The following is a 22,127-nucleotide window of genomic DNA, read 5'->3' as shown; positions in this document are numbered from 1 at the left end:
AGGAATGCATTTTACTGCAGATACTTATGTTAGTATAATCTTATTTTCTAGTTACCTAAAAATAATATCTCCTGTAGAAATAGGGAGTGATTAAAAACTTGATCACAGTGAAACGTTCTACTGGGAATCTTGAACTTAGGTCACAAATAGCCTGTTTTGTTTTGTGTTGTTTTGATTTGTTTTGTTTTAGCTTAATTGAACTGTATGTAATTGTCACTGACCTTCAAACATTAGGTTTTATGGTTCAACCAAATGAGGGTGTAATAATAATGATAAAATAGCAAAAAATAGAGGGTTTGGTAAATTCTTTGGGGAAAAAGTTAAGGTCAGTTCAAGAGAAAATAATCACTACAATAAGGCCAACTTCAAAGATAGTAGTTTACATTTAATCATACACAACTAAAAAAGTCAATTTTTTAATTAACTATTACTCCTAGATCTCTCTATACTAAGGACCTCTTTGGTACTTAGTATGTTACTCATAGGAAAACATGAAAATATTTCTTGAATTAAGAAACTTCAAATCTAGCCGGGTGTGGTGGCGCACGCCTTTAGTCCCAGCAGTTGGGAGGCAAAGGCAGGCGGATTTCTGAGTTCGAGGCCAGCCTGGTCTACAAAGTGAGTTCCAGGACAGCCAGGACTACACAGAGAAACCCTGTCTAGAAAAAAAAAGGAAAGAAAGAAACAAACAAACTTCAAATCTGGGAGCTGGAAATACCTCCGCAGTTAGGAGCACTGACTGCTCTTCCAGAGGACCCAGATTCAATTGCCAGCACCCACACTGCAGCTCACAGCTGTCTCTGACTCCAGTACCAGGGGATCTGACACCCTCACACAGAGATACATACAATATAAGCAAAACACCAATGTGCACAAAATAAGAATAAATTTTTTAAAAAAGAAAAAGTAGTCTAAAATTCCAGTTACTATTCCCCTCATAATTTAAAGAAAGAAAGAGAGAGAGAGAGAGAGAAGTTCTTAAGCAGGAAAAAAAATTAAAATACTAAGTCCGTTAGTCACTTTGGATCGTCCTTTTGGAATGTGTTTGTGCTTGTGATCAAGTGTTTTATTTTTCTTTGTTTTCCTCTTATTCTAGAAGATACAAAATGGACAAAGTTTAGAAGGCTGTTTTCAAGTTATTAAGCTACTTAGCAGAAGACCTAGAATTTGGTCCCAGTGTGTAGAGTTAGCAAGACTAAAGTTTGAAAAATACTTTAACCATAAGGTAAGTATACATTCTGAGACATTAAATGAATGCCTGTCCATGGCTCATTTATTTATTACTAATTTCCCAGACTTAAAATATTTGTTCTTTTTTTTTCACCAAGCATTTTAGAAATAAATAGTAAGTTAAATGAGAGTAGCTCCTAGGCATATGACCAATTTCTCTGTGTTAAAACATTTAACCATTTAACATAAACCGTTTCTCTTTTTTTTTTTTTTTTTTTTTTTTGGTTTTTCGAGACAGGATTTCTCTGTGTAGCCCTGGCTATCCTGGAACTCACTCTGTAGACCAGGCTGGCCTCGAACTCAGAAATCCACCTGCCTCTGCCTCCGTTAGCTTGACTTGTCATCTATGCACTGACTTGGCCCTATGTGCTAAGCTGGGTTTTAGGTAGCTTTTGTCTCTAGGTAATATGGAGTGCATTAATTCTGTAGTCTAAAGAAGTTTGTTCAATTGGGCTGGAGAGATGGCTCAGCGCGGTAAGAGCACTAACGGCTCTTTCGAAGGTCCTGAGTTCAAATCTCAGCAACCACATGGTGGCTCACAACCATCTGTAATGAGATCCAACACTTTCTTCTGGTGTGTCTAAAAACAGCTACAGTGTACTTATTTATAATAATAAAGAAATCTTTAAAAAAAAAAGAGGCGTTTAAGTTTGTTCAGAATAGAAACAAGAGACTGATAATTGAGATGGAATTTTTGTTCAGATTTTGCCTTTTCTAATCATAACTCATAAATACATTTTATGGTCTTTCTTCAACTAAAAATCTAAAGTAATTAAGACATATAGAATACAGTAGGCATCAAATAAGCTAATCCATATAAAGCATTTAGAATAGGCCAAGGCACATATTCATTCACACTGTGATTCTTACAGTCACATAGCTAACAGACTGTATCCTGTACTTTTTTAACCCATCCCTCAGGGTAGGGCAAAAAGACCAAGGAGTGAACACCCTGACCCTGACCCTAATATCAGGGCGGAGGAAAAGCACCCTGCCCCTTACTTGACCCCAAGACCAGGGCCAATCCCTGAGCTTTCTTCCACCAAACCCCATCTCCCCAAGAAACAATATGAATCTTGCCTTCTGCTCAGTACCCTGCTTGCTTCTCTCCCAATTTACACTTAAGCCCTTACTTTATAAGGTTATCCTTAAGAGAAATGGTCTTTGAGGATATATTTTTGTTTTCACTTCCTGTATGGTTTGCTTTTTAGAGAAATGTTCTAAGCTCACTTCCCCAAAAATAGGACTTCTTTCCTTAATATTTCCCCTGTTTTTATCATAATTATCAGTGTGTTACAGTTCTGAGGAGAAAGGTGTCCTGGCAGTAGGGTGCCAAGAAATACCATAAAGTCACACTGTACAACAAACCACAGGTAAAAGATTTATTGAGAAAGACACGAAAGTGACTGACTCTGCTCAGAGAAGCAGCAGAGAACTGAGTAGGCGGCAGGCTTCCATAGGACATTGTCAGGATGGCCTGGGATTGGAGAGATTCTGTGGCCTGTTCATGAGCTTTTTGTCTGCAGAGCAGGACCTAGCCTCTAAACTCTCAAGGACTTGCAATCAGCACACTCTTTGTATGTCTTAACTACGTTTCTTCTGAACTATCTTCTGTAATTGTGGGTTTGGATTTTTTTAATGTTGGTGTTTTTATTTTTATTGATACACTTTTAATGATTTGTTTTGTAGAGGAGTGGAGTATGTTCACATCCACAGTGCTCCTGTGGACGTCAAAAGACAAACAACAGCAATTTTTGCCTTTCACCATGTGGGTCCTAGGGATCAAACTCAGGTTTCTATGCTTGGCAGCAAGTAGCTTTACCCGCTGAGCACCAGCCCTGTTTTGGGTGATTTTTTTTATTAGTAGTATAGAAAAAAATTAAGGAATCGTGGAAATATAAGAAAATAGTATAATGTCCATATTCATCATTTTTTACCTTTCACTTCAGTTGAAGCATTATCAGTTTACAGATGTTTCATATTCCCACCCTCTTCCAAGCACATCTTAAGCAAATAATTTTGAAATGCTAAATGCCATATATATTTGTATTTTTTTTAAATTTATTGTAATGATTAGCTCTTAGATACAAAATGGTGTGTAAATATTGTAAGAAAGGTATGAAGTAATTCTAAAAAGACTATAATGATGCGGGCAGGACAGGAGGAAGCTAACTACAAGACCCCATTGTGTATCTTTTAGACTTTTTGTTTGATTTATAATGAAAATATGCAAATATGTACTGAGCAGGTTTTTTTTAATTTCAGGGTTTTTTTTTCTTCTGATAACAAAAAGGGGGGATTTTTTTTCATGTTTTCTTCCTCTTTTAGGCTCTGCAGCTTCTTCACTGTTTTCCTCTTGAGACAAGACTAAAAGATGGCAGTGAGTATAACCATTGAGAAAAGATTGTAATATGAAATACTATATAAGACCTATATTTATTAAAAATGATATTTTATCATTTTACTAGGTTTGTTTTGGCAATCACCAAAAAGGCCGCCTTCTCCAATAAAATTTGATTTAAATGAACCTTTGTAAGTATATGTGTATATTTTAACTTTAAATGTCTTAGTTATATACTGTAGAATCTTCAGTGTTAAATAATTTAAGTCTCTTAATCCAAAAGTTAACAAGTCATTCTAGTCAGCAGAACCAGCCACATTCCTCCTACACAGATGTGCATCTATTTATTTATGTACCTAATACATTTATTGTTTGTAATATCTACTCCATAAAATACTTAAGTCATCTACTATAAGAAAATAAAAATGATAATATGTGTTCTTACAATAAATAAAGCTAAGATGCTTTCTGTGGAAATGCAGTTAATATGACCTACCTATATTAATACAAGTAAGATTTTAGTTTGTTTCTTACTGAGTGCCTGGATCTATCTATACGCTATTTTTATAGTTACACTTAGTGTGCACACTCTCATCGAACACTTGGCCTCCCTTCACTTATCTGCCTTTCTACAAATAGCACTTTGCTGAATTTTCTCAGCTATTACTTCCTTCAGAATTCAACTAAATTGCCTTTCTAGTATGACATGCCCATTTTTGTTTTTAGTAAATTTTTTTGCTATTTCAGATTTAATATATACTCATTCATACCTGATACATATATTCTTATGAATTAAAATTACTTTTCTCCAAGTATTCTAATAGTTCTGAATATCATAGTATTCCTGATGACTGCTTGAATATAGTGTTTTAACATGTGTTTTTATATCAAAAGGACATTTGGTATTCCTCTTGTTTTAGTCTAGACAAGAATTTCATTACCTTAACTTTAAAAGGGGTAAAAATTAACTCTTCAAAACAGACTTTAAATGTAGTTCTTAAGTGTTAATTAATATAAAGACTGTATTTCCTACTGACTTAAATATCTTCTTTAAAACTGCCATTCAAACTGCTTTATTTTTTATTTCATTTCAAAAGGCACCTCAGTTTTCTTCAGAGTGCTGCAAAACTATATGCTACAGTATATTGTATTCCGTTTTCAGAAAAGGTAAGATACTGTTCGGGATCTAGCAAGTGATTCAAACCTGAATTGACTTAGTTGGTGGCTTCAAAATTTGCATTTAGATCTTAAGAATCATTCAGTCTCTTTTCGTGCATTTGTTTGAGCCATGAGCTAGAACTTGCCTTAAGCTCCAGATCTTCTTGCTGTTACCTCCTAAGTACTCAGATTATAGGCATGTACCTTCATGCCCAGCTAAAATCATTCTTTTGGATTAAAAAAGAAAAATCTTTTATTTTATTGTATTACTCTCTATTCTAATGGCAGAAGTTGTCTACTCATTATAGCGCAGATAAATAGAAAACTAATTTTTTTTCTGAATTTTAAATGTTGAAATATTTGTGAAAGCAATCATACTTAAGTAGTAAAAATGTTTATAGCTTTTTTTACCTTTTTCTGTTATTCTAGTTATTAGATGTCAAAATGAGCCAGTTCATAGTAATTTAAAAATACTTCATAGAAATAGATGCTCTTTACATAATTTTTTCCTTTAATGTTAACTTTCATGCATTTCCAGAAGTCTGAAAGTGTTGTTCTGCTTTGATTTTCATGTCCTTAGAGTCATGCTCATTCTGTGAGACATCATCTTTTGAGTCACACCCAAGTGCGTGACTCAAATCGTTTAGAGAGAGCTCATGTGCATAGCTTAGCTTTCTCCTTAAATGTATATTTAGAGTTAAGTAAATTCTGCCTTCAAGTAAACTGATTAGAGAAATATAAAAAGAAAAAGGTCTTAGTTTCTGTTGTTTTCTTTTTTAAGATAGGTTTTTACTAAGTAGATATATAAACCCAGTAAGTGTACTCATGATTCGTCCATTTCAGCCTCTTAACTGCTGGGATTATAGACATATGCCCTAAATCTGAATCTGTATTTAGTGTACATATGCATGTTATAGATTAATCTTTCTTGGAAATAAAACATATAAAGGTCTAGGAAAAACTAATAGTGTTCAGTCTTGTGCTGCAAGTCTAAACCGATCTCAAAAGCAGTATGTCTCAGTTTTTCATAGGAGCTTCCTAATAGTTAATGTGGATGCGGGTTCATCTAGTTCAGCTTGGGCTATTATAGTTTCTTGCTTCTCAGTGTATGAACTTAATGTGTTTAATGAAGAAATGTGTTGATAAATTAACTTATTTTATGAAACAGGACTTATCAGTGAATAGCCTCATGGACATTCTTTCAGAAGTTAAAATTGAGGAATTCAAGCCTTCCAACAAGGTAAGATAGAAGTCTATTCACATAACTAGTGGTTATTAAACTGTTGTTTATAACAAATCCCATTCTCAGCCTGAAGAATTCCAAGATGAACAGTTTTTGCCGTTAGGGATATTTTATTCCAAAGAGTAGAGATGTGCTATAGGAAGAAATGCACCCAAAGTCTGCTCTAGCTGGCCTGTCATTTGGGCCGTTGCTAAACAGGCAAAAGCATCTTCCAGCCTTACACAGAAACCTGTCCTTACAGTAAGTGGTGGGAAAGAGTAGCAGCCCTGTTAGGTATTTCAAGAACACAGGCAGACATGGATAATAAGACAGATGACATGGAACTGGATTCTGCGCGTGTGTGTGTGTGTGTGTGTGTGTGTGTGTGTGTGTGTGTGTAGTACTGACAGGAGTTCTCAAGATTTGAAATTAAAAGGAGCTATGGGAAAGACTGCTAGTTTCTTAGATGAAATAAGTTTAACAGTGTGGGATGAAGGTAGGAAACTGAACATAGAGTATACAGTAGTTGAGAGCAGAGTAGAAAAGTCAGTAAATGATACAGAATTGCAAGACATCACTGAGGATTCATATAATGCTAGTATGTGTGATGTGTTCTACTATAGCTTGCCATGACATTCAAACACATTTAGCTTTGATACCATTGTGGCACTTGTTTATGCTACCAAATAGATGGAAAATTGGTCTAATAATTACGCCCAGAAAATATCTTAGAAAGCATCAGAACCTGAGAAGTAGGCAGTGAAAATAGGAAAGTTTGGAGAAAAAAATTTTTATGTGCATAAAGTATTTTTCTTTTTTATAGACATACTGTATGCTATTCTTTTATATACTCTAAAAATTAACCATGAAATAACCTTCCTCAAGGAAGTGATATGTGTAGGCATCCTACATCTTTATTTCATAGAAAGGGATCTTTGTAGCCAGTGGATTTTTACATAAGTGGATGAGTTTTCTGAAAAAAAAATATTCATGACATGTAACCTATAAATAATAATTTAGTAAATTAAGGACAAAGTGGTGTCACTTTCATAAGAAAAGTTTCCAACCCATATTTCTCTTTGGCAAAGCCAAACTAAAGCCCAGGAAACATACTCTAGTATGTTTTCTGGCTTGCATTGTTCCTGCTGGTATGGCAGTTCAGGTCTAGTAGGTTTCCCTGAACAGTATAAAGTTTTAATATAGACTGTTGTACAACTCCTTAAGATCGCTTACACTACAGGTTTAAGGCCAACATGCTCTTGTAGTTCTAGATGTGACAGCCAGAATATTAGACATGTCTATTTTATTGCTTCTTTATACATCATAAATGTTTGTGATGTTTAATATCTCAGAACATAATTTGGTAAATTTGTAAAATAAATAGTACTTTAACAATCATGGAGACATTCTTTGGTTTAAAAACATCTACTGATCCTGTGAACGGTCTGCTGGGTAATTTAAAGATAAATCAGTTGTGGTATATGCTTCACTAATGATGCTGTAGTTGGTATATGAAGGAAGATGTATTCTTTAGAAAAGAACTACTCAGTAATTAGCAAGTACTTATAGGCCATATTATACATTTTGCAAATACTTCCATTTTTTTCTGCATGAACCAGCTACTTAGAACTATGCAATTTAAGTCTAATGTAGACTTGTCAAAGTCAAAACTACTGATTATCAATTTCATTTAAGTGAGAAATTTTAAAGTAACTACCACACAGGCTATTCAGTTTAAAATAAGAAAAATTTCAAACTCCAGTAAAAAAAATAAATTGTTTTAGAAAGCTAGCGGTCTCTTAGTGACCAAGGTGGAGGCCCAGGTTATATCATAAACATGCTAGTATATGGAAATAGATAATAAACAAAACATTAAAATCATCTTACTAAGCAAGAAATAAAATAGGCCATAATGATTAGTGATCAGAGGCATTGAGGAAATATTTTCTGTTATGATTTCACTAAGTAAATAAGATAAGTCGTAGTCAAACTTGGAAGTAAAGTTGATATTAGTAATCATGTGATAATAGTAATAAACAAGTACACATATGTTTAAAGGTTGTTCAAACAGACGAAACTGCAAGGAAGCCCGACCATGTTCCTGTCTCCAGTGAAGATGAAAGGAATGCTGTTTTCCAACTAGAAGAGGCTCTTTCCTCTAACAAAGCTACCAAAAGTAAGAGGGACTCTTTAAAATATCATGGAAAAGATAGACCGACTTTCCCAAAGAGCCATATTGATAAGTTCATGGGAATATTTTTTAATCATAATAGCTAATTGAATCATCATAAAGATTTCTGGTTTGGGGGGGGGGTTGTTTGTTTGTTTTTGTTTTTTGCAGGGGTTGTTTGTTTTGTTTTGTTTTGAGACAGGGTTTCTCTGTGTAGCCCTGTCTGTCCTGGAACTCACTTGGTAGACCAACCAGGCTGGCCTCGAACTCAGAAATCCACCTGTCTATGCCTCCCAAGTGCTGGGATTGACAGTGTGCGCCACCACTGCCCGGTTCAAGGTTTCTGCTTTAACTATGAATAAATTAATCATTTTCTCCTTATGTTGTTACCTTCAAGTTGTAAAATTCTCCAAATTATATTAAGTGTTACATTGTAATTCTTACTGTTTTTATGCTTTAGATGTTGACCAGGTCTAGCTAGGCATACTGTATTGGATCATCGGGAATAAGGAAAGGGTGCGCGCACATGCACACGCGCACGCACACACACACACACACACACACACACAGGGAATATGAGAATAAATATATGTAGGTGACCATGTGGGTTGTACACATGCCATGACACACACACACAAGTCAGAGGGTAAACTTGGGTACTTGGGCATTAGTCCTGCTTTCCGACTTGCTTGAGAAAGAAGCTCTTTGTTGGTTTGCTGTTGTGTGTACCAGGCTAGGTGGCCTACAGGCTTCCAAGGGTCTTCCTTCTCTGCCTCCCATCTCTCCATAGAAGTGCTAGGGTTGCAGATCCACTCACTGTGTCTGTCCAGTTTTGTGTGGGAGATTCGGGGCCTGAAAGTTGGGTTCTAATGCTATGGAACAAGTTCTTTTGCCTACAGAGCTACCTAATTGTCTCAATTGCTGACTAGGAGTACAAACTGATTTAAAAAATACCGTTATTAAAGCTGAACTTTTAATTCTTTAAAAGCAGAGTTAATTGTTCATCTGCTTATGTATGTTTACCATCTTTTATTAGAGAAATCTATTGCTCAAAATTCTGTGAATTCATGTGTGAACCAGTAAAATTTCAGGAAAAAAAAATGTACTGTTTATAGTATTTAATGTGATACCGGAATTCACTAATGTAGAAGTATTAAAAAAGATACATAAATGACTTTGTTAGTTGTCAGAGAGAACATGTTTCAAAGTAATATTTATGCAGTTAATTCTTAGGAGTACCAAAGATTTACTTGGAAGCAAATAATGTAGCAGATTGCTTTCTTATTTCTCTATTTACTATTTTTCATACATTAACTTCTAGTTTAGTGACATTAAAGTCATGGTTTTCATGCTCTTTTCTTTTTTTCTTCTTCTTTTTTCTTTTTTTCTTTTGGTTTTTCGAGACAGGGTTTCTCTGTGTAGACCTGGCTGTCCTGGAACTCACTTTGTAGACCAGGCTGGCCTCAAACTCAGAAATTCACCTGCCTCTGCCTCCCGAGTGCTGGGATTAAAGGCGTGTGCCACCACTGCCCAGCTTGCTTTTATTTTTATTTTTATTTTTTCATGTTCTTTTCTAACTTCATTTGCCTTGTTCTTTATATATTTTTCAATTGATTAATAACAAGGATTTTTATGATGAATATATTCATATTAATTGAGAAATGCTTTCGGTGGGTCCTTCAGCTTGGTAACTTGTATATTTCCTTATTTAAAATCTTTTTCATTGAAAGTTGTATGCATATACACTTTGTACATTGCTTTTTACCTCATAAAGCTATTACCACTAACTAGAGAACTTTGTCTGGTTGCTCTGGTCAGGTGACCTTCAGATGACAGTGCTTTCATTTGAAAAAGATGATGACCGTAATGGACACATAGATTTCATCACAGCTGCTTCCAACCTTCGAGCCAAAATGTATAGCATTGAACCAGCTGACCGTTTTAAAACTAAACGCATAGCTGGTAAAATTATACCTGCTATAGCAACATCTACTGCTGCAGTTTCTGGCTTGGTAAGCTTATTCTTTTAAAAATGCTTGTTTCTCCCACATTATACCAACCTTAGCTTGCCGCTCATATTTTAGAGATGAAGGAATAAAAAGTTGGAAATTCTAAATTTAAAATTTTAAGATATTTCTGAAAATACAGTAAGGCATATATCTTGGTCCTACATTTATAAACATAATAAGCTCAACATAGGATATAGTTGTTCTTACTGACAGTGGTCCCAATAACGTTTCTTTCCCTCCTGGGTTTGGGGCAGTGGAAAGAATGTCCCACCCCAATAGCCAGCTGATATACAGGACCTGGAGGCCAGGGGACATGTCAAGATCCCCTGGATTTGGAGTTCAGCATGCAGAAATCCTGAGGTCCCAGAGTGAGTTACGGAAGAGTACTTGCTTTTGAACACTCAGAGGCAGTTGGACAGGGTCAGGGAAGAAGATGGGGGGTCCCTATCCTCCCAAAGCAGAACTGAGGGCAACAGAGAAGCATCCAGATAGAGAGCCTGTCAGTTTCCCTCCAGTGCTCCCTCCACAGGACTCTTGTTAGCCTCCACGCAGAGTAGGAATTCTCAATATTGTAAGTAATTGCGAATCATCATTATGAGCACTTGTTACGCTGTACTGTATTGGTACTCTAAAGTTAGAGTCCATTATCAATCCCTGTATTGATTGGTTTTAGGTTGCTTTAGTTTTGTGTTGTGTTGTGTTATAGTTTGAAAATAGGATGAAATGGTGAAATAATTTTGTTTACTATATATGGAATAGGCTGGACATATTGAATCTATTCCATTTTAATTTAATTTAATTCCAATTAAAATGCCGATCTAATAGAGAATTATAGAATGTGTAAAAAAAATCATTTGTTGCTTTTTTAGATATCTGTACAGGTTAATTAATTTCAATAATGCCATATGTGGGCTGGCTCAGAATTTTCCATGAAAGGATTACTTTGTTACATGTTTTAGAATATATTTATTTTTAAAAATGCTTTCAAAAACCACTTGCAAAGCTAAAACAAAAAATGAATTTGGATAATAATTACTTTCTCTAACATTTTCAAATTCAGATGATTAATATATTTGGGCACAAAATTTCAAAATGATGTTAATACAAATAAATTAATATACTACTAAATTTTATCTAAGAGAATAAAATAATTACATTTTTTGTGGTATTTACCCAAGCTACTTACTTGTGTTAAAACTTCATGTTGTACCAACCAAGTTTGTATATTTTTGTAACTTTTTTTATGTTTTAACTAAAGTATATGAAAAGAAAAGAAAGAAAGAAAAACATCTTTGAAGTTCTTTTTAAAATACATTGATGGGGTTGGGGACTTAGCTCAGTGGTAGAGTGCTTGCCCCTGGGTTCAGTCCTCAGCTCTGGTAGAAAAAAAAAAAGACAAAATAAAATACATTGAATGTTCCTTAGAATTTAAAAATATAATAGTAAATTACTAAAATGAAAATTATGAAAAAATAAAAAAATAAACTTTACTAAAAATATACAGGTCAGTTAAATAAGAAATGTATGTTGTTGCAATCATACATTTACATACTATTTACAGAGAAATGCTTGAACCTTGGAAAACAGCAAGACCAATTACGTTCCCAAGTAGTTTAGACTCTTCAGATAATCAGATCACCTCTCTTATCTAGGTTGCTTTGGAGATGATCAAGGTAGCTGGTGGCTATCCCTTCGACGCTTACAAAAACTGTTTCCTTAATTTAGCCATTCCAATAATAGTGTTTACAGAGACATCTGAAGTAAGAAAAACTGAAATCAGGTATGTATGAAAGTTTGTTTTGCTGAAATAACAAGAAAGAAAGAAAGTATTCTGCCTTTAAAAAGGAAACATACTGGGTTTCATCTCTATTTCTTCTTGTCTTTGCTAATCCTTCCTACTATTTCAGGACCCAGCCAAACCTCATGTTGATAAATTATCTCCAAGTAGACTAGCCAAAGAATTCTCAGAGCAGTTGATTTGCCACACCACTTAGCATTATACTTGGTTCCTAACTTAGATAATTTTAAAACCATTCTTGTCTGGTTATAGTCCTGTCTAACTGTGAAACTTACAATGTAATCCTATACATTTATTACAACAGAAAACAATTCCTTGAGGTTTTGTTTTTGACATTTCAGGTTGAACACAGCCAGAAATGCCAGTAGAAGAATCTTATCAGGAAGAGCTAATCCATATTATGCTCATACATTACTTACAAGAACAGAAAATACTGTTATCCATTCAAAGTAAAGTGAGGTGCTATGTTTCTGACTTTTACATAACATTCGCACACATGCCAAGTCACATATAAGCCAAGATAATCATTGTAGCATGTTTATGACATGCAGTGATTTGAGTAATTAGATTGTTCAATTATCAATGGCTAGAAATCTGCACTTTGAAACCCCTACAACTACTTAAAAAGAAAGGGATACATGCATGTACATACATAAACATAGACACACACAGAGAGAAAGAAACACCATATAGCATAGCTATATACCTATATAGTGTGTAAGACATGAAAACAAAACGATTGTATGAATGGAAGGAGGGGATCAGAAGGAAACGAAGGAGAGTCAGAGACATTAGTAAAAAAGCAATGGTATATGTGCATGAAACTGTACTAAACTCATTACTTTGTGTGAACTAAAGAAGTATTGAAGAGAAAATGAGGGTACTTTGTAATACATACTTGAAATGAGTCACTGCAAAAAATATACTAAACACAGATAAAAGTGGTTACCTATATATATTGACTATTTTAGAAATTGTAAACCCCACCACCATAGCATTAATTTCTAAATAATAAATTATGGACTGCAGGAAATGTATTACTACTAATGGAAATTTTAATATTTGTGTTTTTTATATACTCTGCAACAGAAATGGAATATCATTTACAATTTGGGACAGATGGACTGTACATGGAAAAGAAGATTTCACCCTCTCAGATTTCATAAATGCTGTCAAAGTAGGATATTTTCATTTCCTTCATTTAATTAGTACCTTGAAGTCTAGGGTTTCTGTGTAATGTGCCTCCTAATATATGGAATCTCTAGTATGTCCTTGAAGCTATAATAGTTCTAAATTCTTTATCAGGTTCGCTCCTGTATATACTTACGTAGTATAGTTTACAAATAAGATGTTACAAGAATAACAAGAGTATTATAGTAGAATGTAATGACAAAATTTCTTTCAAGATTGCTTACCTTACTTTACAGTAGTTTTTGTTTTTTGTTTTTTTTTTTTCAAGACAGGGTTTCTCTGTGTAGCTCTGGCTATTCTGGAACTCACCCTGTAGACCAGGCTGGCCTCTGCCTCCCAATCAGAGCCTCTGATATTTTGTTTTCTTCCCTCTGACATTGAGAACTCTCTACTTTCTAAGGAAGCACTTTCGGTTTCCCTTTGGCGTGGCTGAATTGTCAGTCTCGTTGCACATTGTGCCTTCTATCAAGTCAGTGATTCTCAACCGTCCTAATGCTGCAACCCTTTAATATAGTTCCTCGTGTTGTGGTGACCCCTAGCCTTGAAATTATTTTTGTTGCTACTGCATAGCTGTATTTTGCTACTGTTATGAATCATAATGTAAATATCTGTTTTCAATGGTCTTATGTGACCACTGTGAAAGGGTCACATGATACCCAAGGGGCCACGACTCACAGGTTGAAAAGTGCTGTATTTTGAAACAGAGCTTACTTAAAAACACTAGCACTAGAGAAGTCATTCAAGTAATAAAGACAGCTACTAAAGCAACTGGTAGGTCGAACATGCGAGTGTACTGGACCAACAATTGCTTCACAGGCTGGGTATGTTAGAGGACAGCGTCAGACTTTACCACCCTGCCTAGAATGGCATCCAGTTCAGTGTTAACATGTTTGTTCTAAGGGCTGAGTCTGCAGCTTAGTGGAAGAGCATGTGGCTGACACACATCTAGCCCCTAGGTGCAGCCTCCAATACTGGGGATGCACATAAGTTGTTTAGTTCTGAGATTTTCCATATTTTTAGGCTCTGGTTAACTGAGAAAAGTGAAACCACAGATAACCACTATAGTTTTTAACCTGTAAAGCTGTTGGAAGGTCTAGCTAATATTTGTATAAACCTGCCCTGTTTTTGGTAGCTATAAAACATTTTTACCTGTGTCCCTTGGACGAAGCTTTGATTGTTTCCTTTGATGTTTACTTCTAGGAAAACTATGGAATTGAGCCGACAATGGTGGTGCAGGGAGTCAAAATGCTTTATGTCCCTGTAATGCCAGGTCATGCAAAAAGGCTAAAGTTAACGTAAGTATTTAACGTACGTGCAGAAGAGTGAGGAGAATCAGCATGTCATTTCTATTCACACTGGAAAGAAAAGCTACTGGAATTTATATAAAAAGATTAGTCATCACCTAATCTCAACACATGCAGTTTCCCCATTCACTATTCTTGAATTCATGGTGGCTCACAACCATCTGTAATGGGATCTGATGCCCTCTTTTGGTGTGTCTGAAGACAGCAACAGTGTACTCATATACATAAAATAAGTAATATCTTTTAAAAAAAGAAAAAGATCTTTGCTCCATATGGAATTAATTGATTTTTTTTTAAGAAAAAAAGGATCTAATTCCATTCTTCATCCACTTTCTGAAGCTATTTGTTATAAAGAAGTTATCTTTTCTCCAGTATGTGGTTTTGGCATCCTTTTCAAAAATGATGTGGCTATAGATGCTTATAACTGGTTCCTCTAGTCTCTTCTTCTGATATACATGTCTGCTGCTGTGCCATTTTTATTTTGATGGCTCTGTGGTATAACTTCAAAACAAGTATTGTGATATCGCCACTTTATTTATTTATTTATTTATTTATTTATTTATTTGCTGCCTAATATTACTTGCCTCTTCAGGGCCTTTTATATTTCCATATGAACTTCAAAACAAGTATTGTGATATCGCCACTTTATTTACTTATTTACTTATGTATTTATTTATTTGCTGCCTAGTATTACTTGCCTCTTCAGGGCCTTTTATATTTCCATATGCATTTTAAAGTTTTTTTCCTTTCTTCCTTCCTTCCTTCCTTCCTTCCTTCCTTCCTTCCTTCCTTTCTTCTTTCTTTCTCTCTCTCTCTCTCTCTCTCTCTCTCTCTCTCTCTCTCTCTCTCTCTCTCTCTCTCTCTCTCTCTGTGTGTCTCTGTCTCTCTCTCTCTGTCTCTCTCTCTGAAAAATGGTCTTAGGATTTTGTTGGGAATTGCATTGAGCCTGTAGATTACTTTTGATAGGATGATCGTGCTCACAGTTGATTCTTGAACATAGGAGGTTCTCTGAATTCTGAAAGATCTCTGATTTCCTTTTCCAGTGTTTTAAAGTTTTCATTGTAAAGGTCTCACTTCCTTGGTTTTGTTTATTCTAGGGTATTCTGTAGTTTTGTGAACGAAAGTGTTTCCTTTGCTTGCTTCTCAGTATGTTATCATAGAAAGGCTGATGATTTTTGCATGTTAATGTTTTTTCTGCCACTTTGCTGAAAATGTTTGTTAGCTCTGTTTTGTGGTAGAATGTTTAAGGTCTCTAGTGTATATAAGCATGTCTTCTACAAAGAGTTTCTTTTTCCTGTTTTAAATCACTTTTGATTCTTTTTCTTATCTTACTGTTCTGGATAAGACTTTAAACACTATATTAAACAGATATCTTGTTCTTGATCTTAGTGTAAATACTTTGAATTTTTCTCCTATCCCATTGTAGACTTGTTTCATATATATATATATATATATATATACACACACACACACACACACATACACACACAACACACATTCCCTCTATTTCTAGCCTCTTTGGGGTTTTATCATGAAAGGATGTTGGGTTTTGTCAATGGCCTTTTATACATCTATTGAAATGACCATGTGATTAATGTTATAAATTCTATTTATGTAATATATTACATTTATTGGATTTTTTATATTTAGTTATCCCTGGATCTCTAGAATTAAGCAAACTTGATCCTGATGGAATGATCTTTTTGATGTGTTCTTGAATGTAGTTTGCTAGTACTTTAATGAGAACTTTTTCATCTATGTTCATAAAGGAGATTGAATGGTAACTTGCGTGTGTGTGTGTGTGTGTGTGTGTGTGTGTGTGTATGTGTTTATCTGGTTTTGGTGACAGGGAAGGAGTAGCTTTGCAAAGTGGCTTTGGAACTATTCCTTTTTCTATTTTATTGACTAGTCTGAGAAAGATTGGTATTAGTTCTTCGAAGCCTGGTAGAGTTCTGCAGTGGACCAATCTGGTTCTCAACTTTTTTTTTTAGTTGCCACTTCAATCTTGATGCTCATTATAGATCGGTTTAAATTCTTTATGTCATTTTGGTTTAACTTAGATAGGCCACATGCATCTAGAAATTCATCTATATCTTTTGGATTTCCCAACATAGTGAAATATAAGTTTTTAAGGTGTGTCCTTATAATTTTATCTGTTGCAGTATCTCAGTTCCATCTCCAATTTTATTAATTTGGGTCTTTTCTCCCCCTTTTTGAGTCAGTTTGACTAAGAGTATGCAAATGTGTTTATCTTTTCAGAAAACCAACCTGTTTTCATGTGCATGTGTGTCTGTGTACACAGGGACATGTGTAGTATGTGCTGTAGACTGTAGGGTTACACGTATGATTGTGTATAAAGATATAAATGATGTCAGTTATTGTCCTCAGCTACTTTCCACCTTGTTTAGGGAGCAAAGTCTCTCATGTAACTAGAGCTGGCTTGCTACCTTGGCCAAGCTGGCTGGCCAGCAGTCCCTGTAAACCCCATCCCCACCTCCTCAATACTGAAACTACAAATGCTGCCCCTTTTATCTTTTTTTTATGTGGTGTCTAGGGACCAAACTCACATCTTCGTGCTTGCAGCATAGCAAACACTTACCTTCCCTAAGCTCTCCTATACCTCTTTCTTCATAGCACTTTCCATTATGTAATAGCTACAGCATGTTTTGCCTGTATTGTTATTTCTGTCATTATATTCTCCCCTCTCACTACAAACTAGCTTTCACAGGATATAAATCTTTATTAGATTTCTTCATTGTTGTATCTCAATCAGTTAGACCAATGCCTGGCACAAGATAGCCATGAGTAAAAACATTCATACTACCTATGCAGTATTATTTTCTTTTATACTCTCAAAGTTATTTTCTTTAACATAACTCTCAACTTTTGGTTATCAGTTGAAGTTAATCACATATACTATAATTATCTTAATCATCTTCACCTTAAAAATGGTTATATTAGTAAGCATTAATTTGTCTTATAGTTGCTTTTATTAAGACTCCTAAATATCATCTAGAGAACTTAAGAGCTGTATTTAGAGTTCTTATGATGTCTGCCACCTAGATGTAAGTGAAATGTATGGTTATGAATTGGTTAGTAATTTTAAATTTGCTGCAAAGTAACATGAGAGTTGGCCAGTGTGTGATCCCTAATTTAGCAGGTATTTATTGATTACCTAAGTGACTGGACACTTTAGAATAGTGAATGAGATCAATGGATTAAGACTTTTTATAAAGACTGATGCTCGCAGGCTTAGGTGGTTATTTATTAAGTTTTGTTTCCTTGAGTAGCTTTGAAATATAAATTCTATTCCATGATTGTTCCCATAGCTATTTAGTGTTAAAGTATTAGTAAGTATTAGTACGCCCTAAAAATGTAATAGCACAGGAGGAATATTTCATAACTTTTAGTTCTTACTATTTGTTATTATACAAACATCCCTGATAGCAAATAGTCTACTCAAAGAAACTGGCACATTAATTATTAATTCAGACTGTAACTAAAATCATTATTATAATGACATCATACCATGGACTTTGTTAAATCAAACCTCTGTTTTGGGTTAGATTTCCTTAGAGCATTTCAAGGAGGCAAAAGCAAACAGCTTATGCATATTGAAAAATAAAAAGAATACACATGATCTCTTTGGAAAGTCAGGTGATATGGATATGAATGGTTTTTACCATTTCACTCTTTTTAGAGTGAAGTTATGTATGGAACAAAGTACCTTTGTAAAATGGAAAGAGCATCATGGGGGGTTAAATAGATAACATAATTCATAGCCTGGCAGCCAAACCTTGCATAGCCGTAGATATGGAAGTGGTGAGAGTCATGCAGCCAGCACAGCTACTTGACACAGTTCCAGCAAAGCAAAGTGGAATGCTGTCATTGCTGTCTTTCTGTCTCTAACTTTTAGGTTTTGGTCTCTGCATGCTGCATTCTTGGGGGACTTTCTGTTATGATTCATTTTATGTCTTTTCCTGAGAAAATTATATCTGAGTCCTTTTAGGGAAGTCATAAACTCACTATCCCTCCTGCTTTTAGGGAAATAATTATATCTGGCCCTATTTGGAAGTCTTCCTTATGCTGTGGAGATCATGATACGCTCAGAGAAGCACAAAGTTAGGAATTTCTTTTTGAGGCCTAAGCAAACTGAAACAGTGTAACTAGAACAGGGAAAGCTTAGAGATAGCTGACAAACTCCAACTGGCAGTTGACTTGGTAACAGATGTAAGGCCTCTTTTTACAGTACACCTAGAGCTCCCCAAAAGTATAGTTTAAAGATAAGGAATCATACAGAGTATGCCCCTGGAGAAGTAGAACTTGGTAAGTAAGATAGATGGACTAAAAAACCTTTCCTACTGTATACCTTAGATGATAAAAGGAGTTAGGTGTTAGTATTTGCTGTTTGTAGAAAAGACCAGTTCAGTTATTTTCTGTTTATCTGTTTAAAACTGTAAATACTGTCAGCTTAAAAGCAGGCTATCACGTAACAGTGTGCTTGCTTTCATGGAGACAGTGTTTAGAGTCTTTGAATTGGAGTTATAGGGCTAAAAATAAAAATAGCATATTCTAATTGTACTTTCTAATTATAACTGAACTTGTAACCCTGGACACAAAATGAAAAAAATCACATGTCTGGAGACAAAGTAATATCATCTGTACTTCTCAGATAACCATTAGTCTGTCTTTGTTCTACTAAACCTGCACAACTGAAAAAGCAACCTGATCACTAGTCAGTCAGAGCTGCAAGATTCCACTGATCACCACCACATCTGACTCACTCTTCCCTCAAGGACTCCTTATCTCCTCTCAGAGAGGACACTACAGCGGCTCCCCTCCTACCCCCCATCCCTGGCACAAATCAATAAAATAAAGAATAGGCTGCGCAGTTTGTATTTTAAGATTTTAATGAACTTACTTTTTTTTTTCTCTTAAAAAAAAATGCTAGAAGATCCATTATGTCTCTAAACTTGGCAGTGAAGGAAGAATCACTGCATTACTCTTTGGGATTTTTGTTTCTTTTTTGTCATGACCAGAGGACGTCCTATTAGATACATGCTTTCAATTTGGAGCTTTTAGTAAGGAAAAATTAATGTATAAGAATAGGCAAATTATTCATATTTTAAAGTATATATGCAAGTTCAATCTCTGACTAGTACAAAGTAACAAAAAGTTCTTTCATTTAATCAAGTCACCAAAGTACTTATCTTTGCTTATTCTTAGAATGCACAAACTTGTGAAGCCTTCCACTGAGAAGAAATATGTGGATCTTACTGTGTCATTTGCCCCAGACGCTGATGGAGATGAAGATTTGCCCGGCCCTCCAGTGAGATACTACTTCAGTCATGACACTAATGAGTAGCATTGTTACCGAGATACTCCAGCACTACTTTATTTTGGAAAGTGTACTTAATTCAGAAGCTCAGCTCATAATACTGTGGATTTCTTTTTGCCTTAATGTAAGGGAACCATCAGTAGGGAACTTACTAGAGTGGAGAATTACAAACCATTTTGAAGCATAGTACACATTTGTCTGTTGCTCCCTGCGGTTATGATCACAGCACCTTTGAACTGGAATACCATTTTCTAATACTTATTAAGCCCTGTGGATGAAAGAAGGAACAAGAAATCATTTATCTATGACCAGAAGAAATAAAGATGAAGAAATTGAAAATAGTGAATTTGTACTATTCAGAAAGTTAAATCCTTCTTCAACGTTTTCTTTTTTATTTGGTATTTGAGACCCATTATTTCAATATAAATAGTGTGGCACTGTGCTGCTTACATGATTAGGCTTTGAAAATTCCATAGCTGATAGGAAGAGGGGTGGCAGATAGGTGATGAGTAGAGATTTAAAACTGTAGTTACAGTTAGTGTCCTGCTACCTGTGCTAACAGTGTGATATATTACTCCCTTCCCTAAGTCAGGATTGTCCCTGATCTGATCAGTGTTGTAAACAGTGAGGTAACATGACATGTTAACTTGGACTAAATGTTAACAGTATTACATGCACTCTGATAGAGAATCCATAAATGTGAGCAGATAAATATGGTTAATCATTTGATTGTTAATATACCTTTATTTTATTTATCTGGAAGTCTAAACTAGTCATAGTATTTAAGACCAAAAATTTTTTATAAAGGGAATATTCTTAGAAATAGATGAAAGTTACAAATTAATTTGGTTGTCTTTTTTTCCCTTTCCAGCAATGTAATGGAGAAAAAAAAAAAATATATATATATAGTATTTTTTTTTAAAGGAGGCATGTTATTTCACTCTTCATTCCCAAATTGGGGATTGACTGAAATAGAAAAAATTATATTTTTTTAGATTTTTCTTTACTGAAAGAAATACTCCATTGCCTGATGTGAACAGTTGCTACTTATGATATAATTGGGTCCATTAAAATATATAAACAATACTTGACTGTAAAATCACTGAAAACAGCCAGTAAGTCTTTTTTACAAGGGTTATCACGCATTCTAAACAAGTGCTTACAGCCTCTGGAAGTTACTTGCCTGGAGTTCCTATTCTTAAGACCATTACTAAATACTTTGATGAATTAAAATTTAGATTGCATCAGTATTAACTCCAATGGTATCTCTTTATACTCTATACTTTCTTTCCATTTACAAACAATTTATGATCTCTGTGGTAACCAGCTTTTTGTTTCCTCCTTTTACGAAGTGTCCAGTTGGGAAATGGGGTGAGTTTGTACAATAAAATGATCTGTTCATTCAGAGGTGGAGAAAAGTGGACAGGGTTTGTTTTAAAGAACTGGCTACCTTTAAAATAAACTATAGTTTTTATCATATCCTACCTTTCCCATTGTTCATAAATTGAATCCATGAATATCAAAGGCTCTGTGGCTTAGAACTTAATGACAAAAAGAAGTCCTATTTTCCAGTTTTCACTTTGTTTTCTCTTCTTTGGTAGTAACGTATTCTGTAGGTAATCATTCAGGAATCCTCAAACATGAAGCAATAGCTTGGCTCTGTTTACTTAAGTCTACACGTATCTTTGAAAGTAAATGAGAGCCATGCTTTGTAGAGTGCTTTAGTAAATAAAATCAACCAGGTTTGGTTTGTTTCTAATTAAATCCACAACCATTTTGTCATTGGGTTTTGTTTTTGTTTTTCTGTAGGTAGTGATTATTACTGTCCTACTAAATTATACTGAACTGGAAAGCCATAATGAAGTTAATGACTTTTTTTTTTTGTTCATTTTGTACTTTAAGATTCTTGGTACTAAAATATAGCTATTGAATACTGAGTGCAAAAAAAAAAAAAAAAGAAGGAAAGTTGTGTTATTCCATTTGGTTTGTTTTCTGTTTGTATGTTTGTTTTAATACTAAAAGTAAGAGAAATTTTAGGTGTCATTCTCAACCATGCCCCGTGGTTCATCGCAGAGAATTTAATTATACCTCTTTTTCTGTGTTTAATGCTGCTACTGTCTCCTCACTTTTATGCTTTGCAAGCAGACTAGTAAGGGCCTTGTAAACCAAAGAGGGAGTGTGTTTTTAGCAAGTGTAAAGCCCTCACTGTAATATACAGGTGCAAAAATAAATAAGAAAAAAGGGCAGAAATAGTCACTCCAACAGAAACTTAGTTTGAGGTTTCTAAAGTCAGTTCTTTATAGGATTTGGAGCAATTGTGTTATGTGTCTTATTCCTTATATACTGTTCAAGAAGTAGAAATTGGA

At 34.8% G+C, this 22,127-nt stretch overlaps 1 protein-coding gene across 1 annotated transcript in view; it reads left to right on the top strand.

Moving 5' to 3' along the window:
- Uba6 (ubiquitin-like modifier activating enzyme 6) overlaps positions 1 to 21,718 on the top strand; it is a 62,024-nt gene extending 40,306 nt beyond the window's left edge. The window contains exons 23-33 of the mRNA NM_172712.2: positions 1,097 to 1,225; positions 3,559 to 3,610; positions 3,699 to 3,762; positions 4,669 to 4,738; positions 5,898 to 5,969; positions 8,010 to 8,127; positions 9,940 to 10,133; positions 11,783 to 11,910; positions 13,018 to 13,105; positions 14,320 to 14,414; positions 19,650 to 21,718. Of these exons, the coding sequence (NP_766300.1) occupies positions 1,097 to 1,225; positions 3,559 to 3,610; positions 3,699 to 3,762; positions 4,669 to 4,738; positions 5,898 to 5,969; positions 8,010 to 8,127; positions 9,940 to 10,133; positions 11,783 to 11,910; positions 13,018 to 13,105; positions 14,320 to 14,414; positions 19,650 to 19,788 (1,149 nt within the window). The 3' untranslated portion in view covers positions 19,789 to 21,718. The remainder of the gene's footprint in view (positions 1 to 1,096; positions 1,226 to 3,558; positions 3,611 to 3,698; positions 3,763 to 4,668; positions 4,739 to 5,897; positions 5,970 to 8,009; positions 8,128 to 9,939; positions 10,134 to 11,782; positions 11,911 to 13,017; positions 13,106 to 14,319; positions 14,415 to 19,649) is intronic.
- The last annotated feature ends 409 nt before the right edge of the window (positions 21,719 to 22,127 follow it).

Source organism: Mus musculus, chromosome 5 (genome assembly GCF_000001635.26).
Source record: "Mus musculus strain C57BL/6J chromosome 5, GRCm38.p6 C57BL/6J".
NCBI lineage: Eukaryota > Metazoa > Chordata > Mammalia > Rodentia > Muridae > Mus > Mus musculus.
Note: the sequence above shows the minus strand (reverse complement) of the source record. Positions and strands in the feature narration are given on the sequence as shown.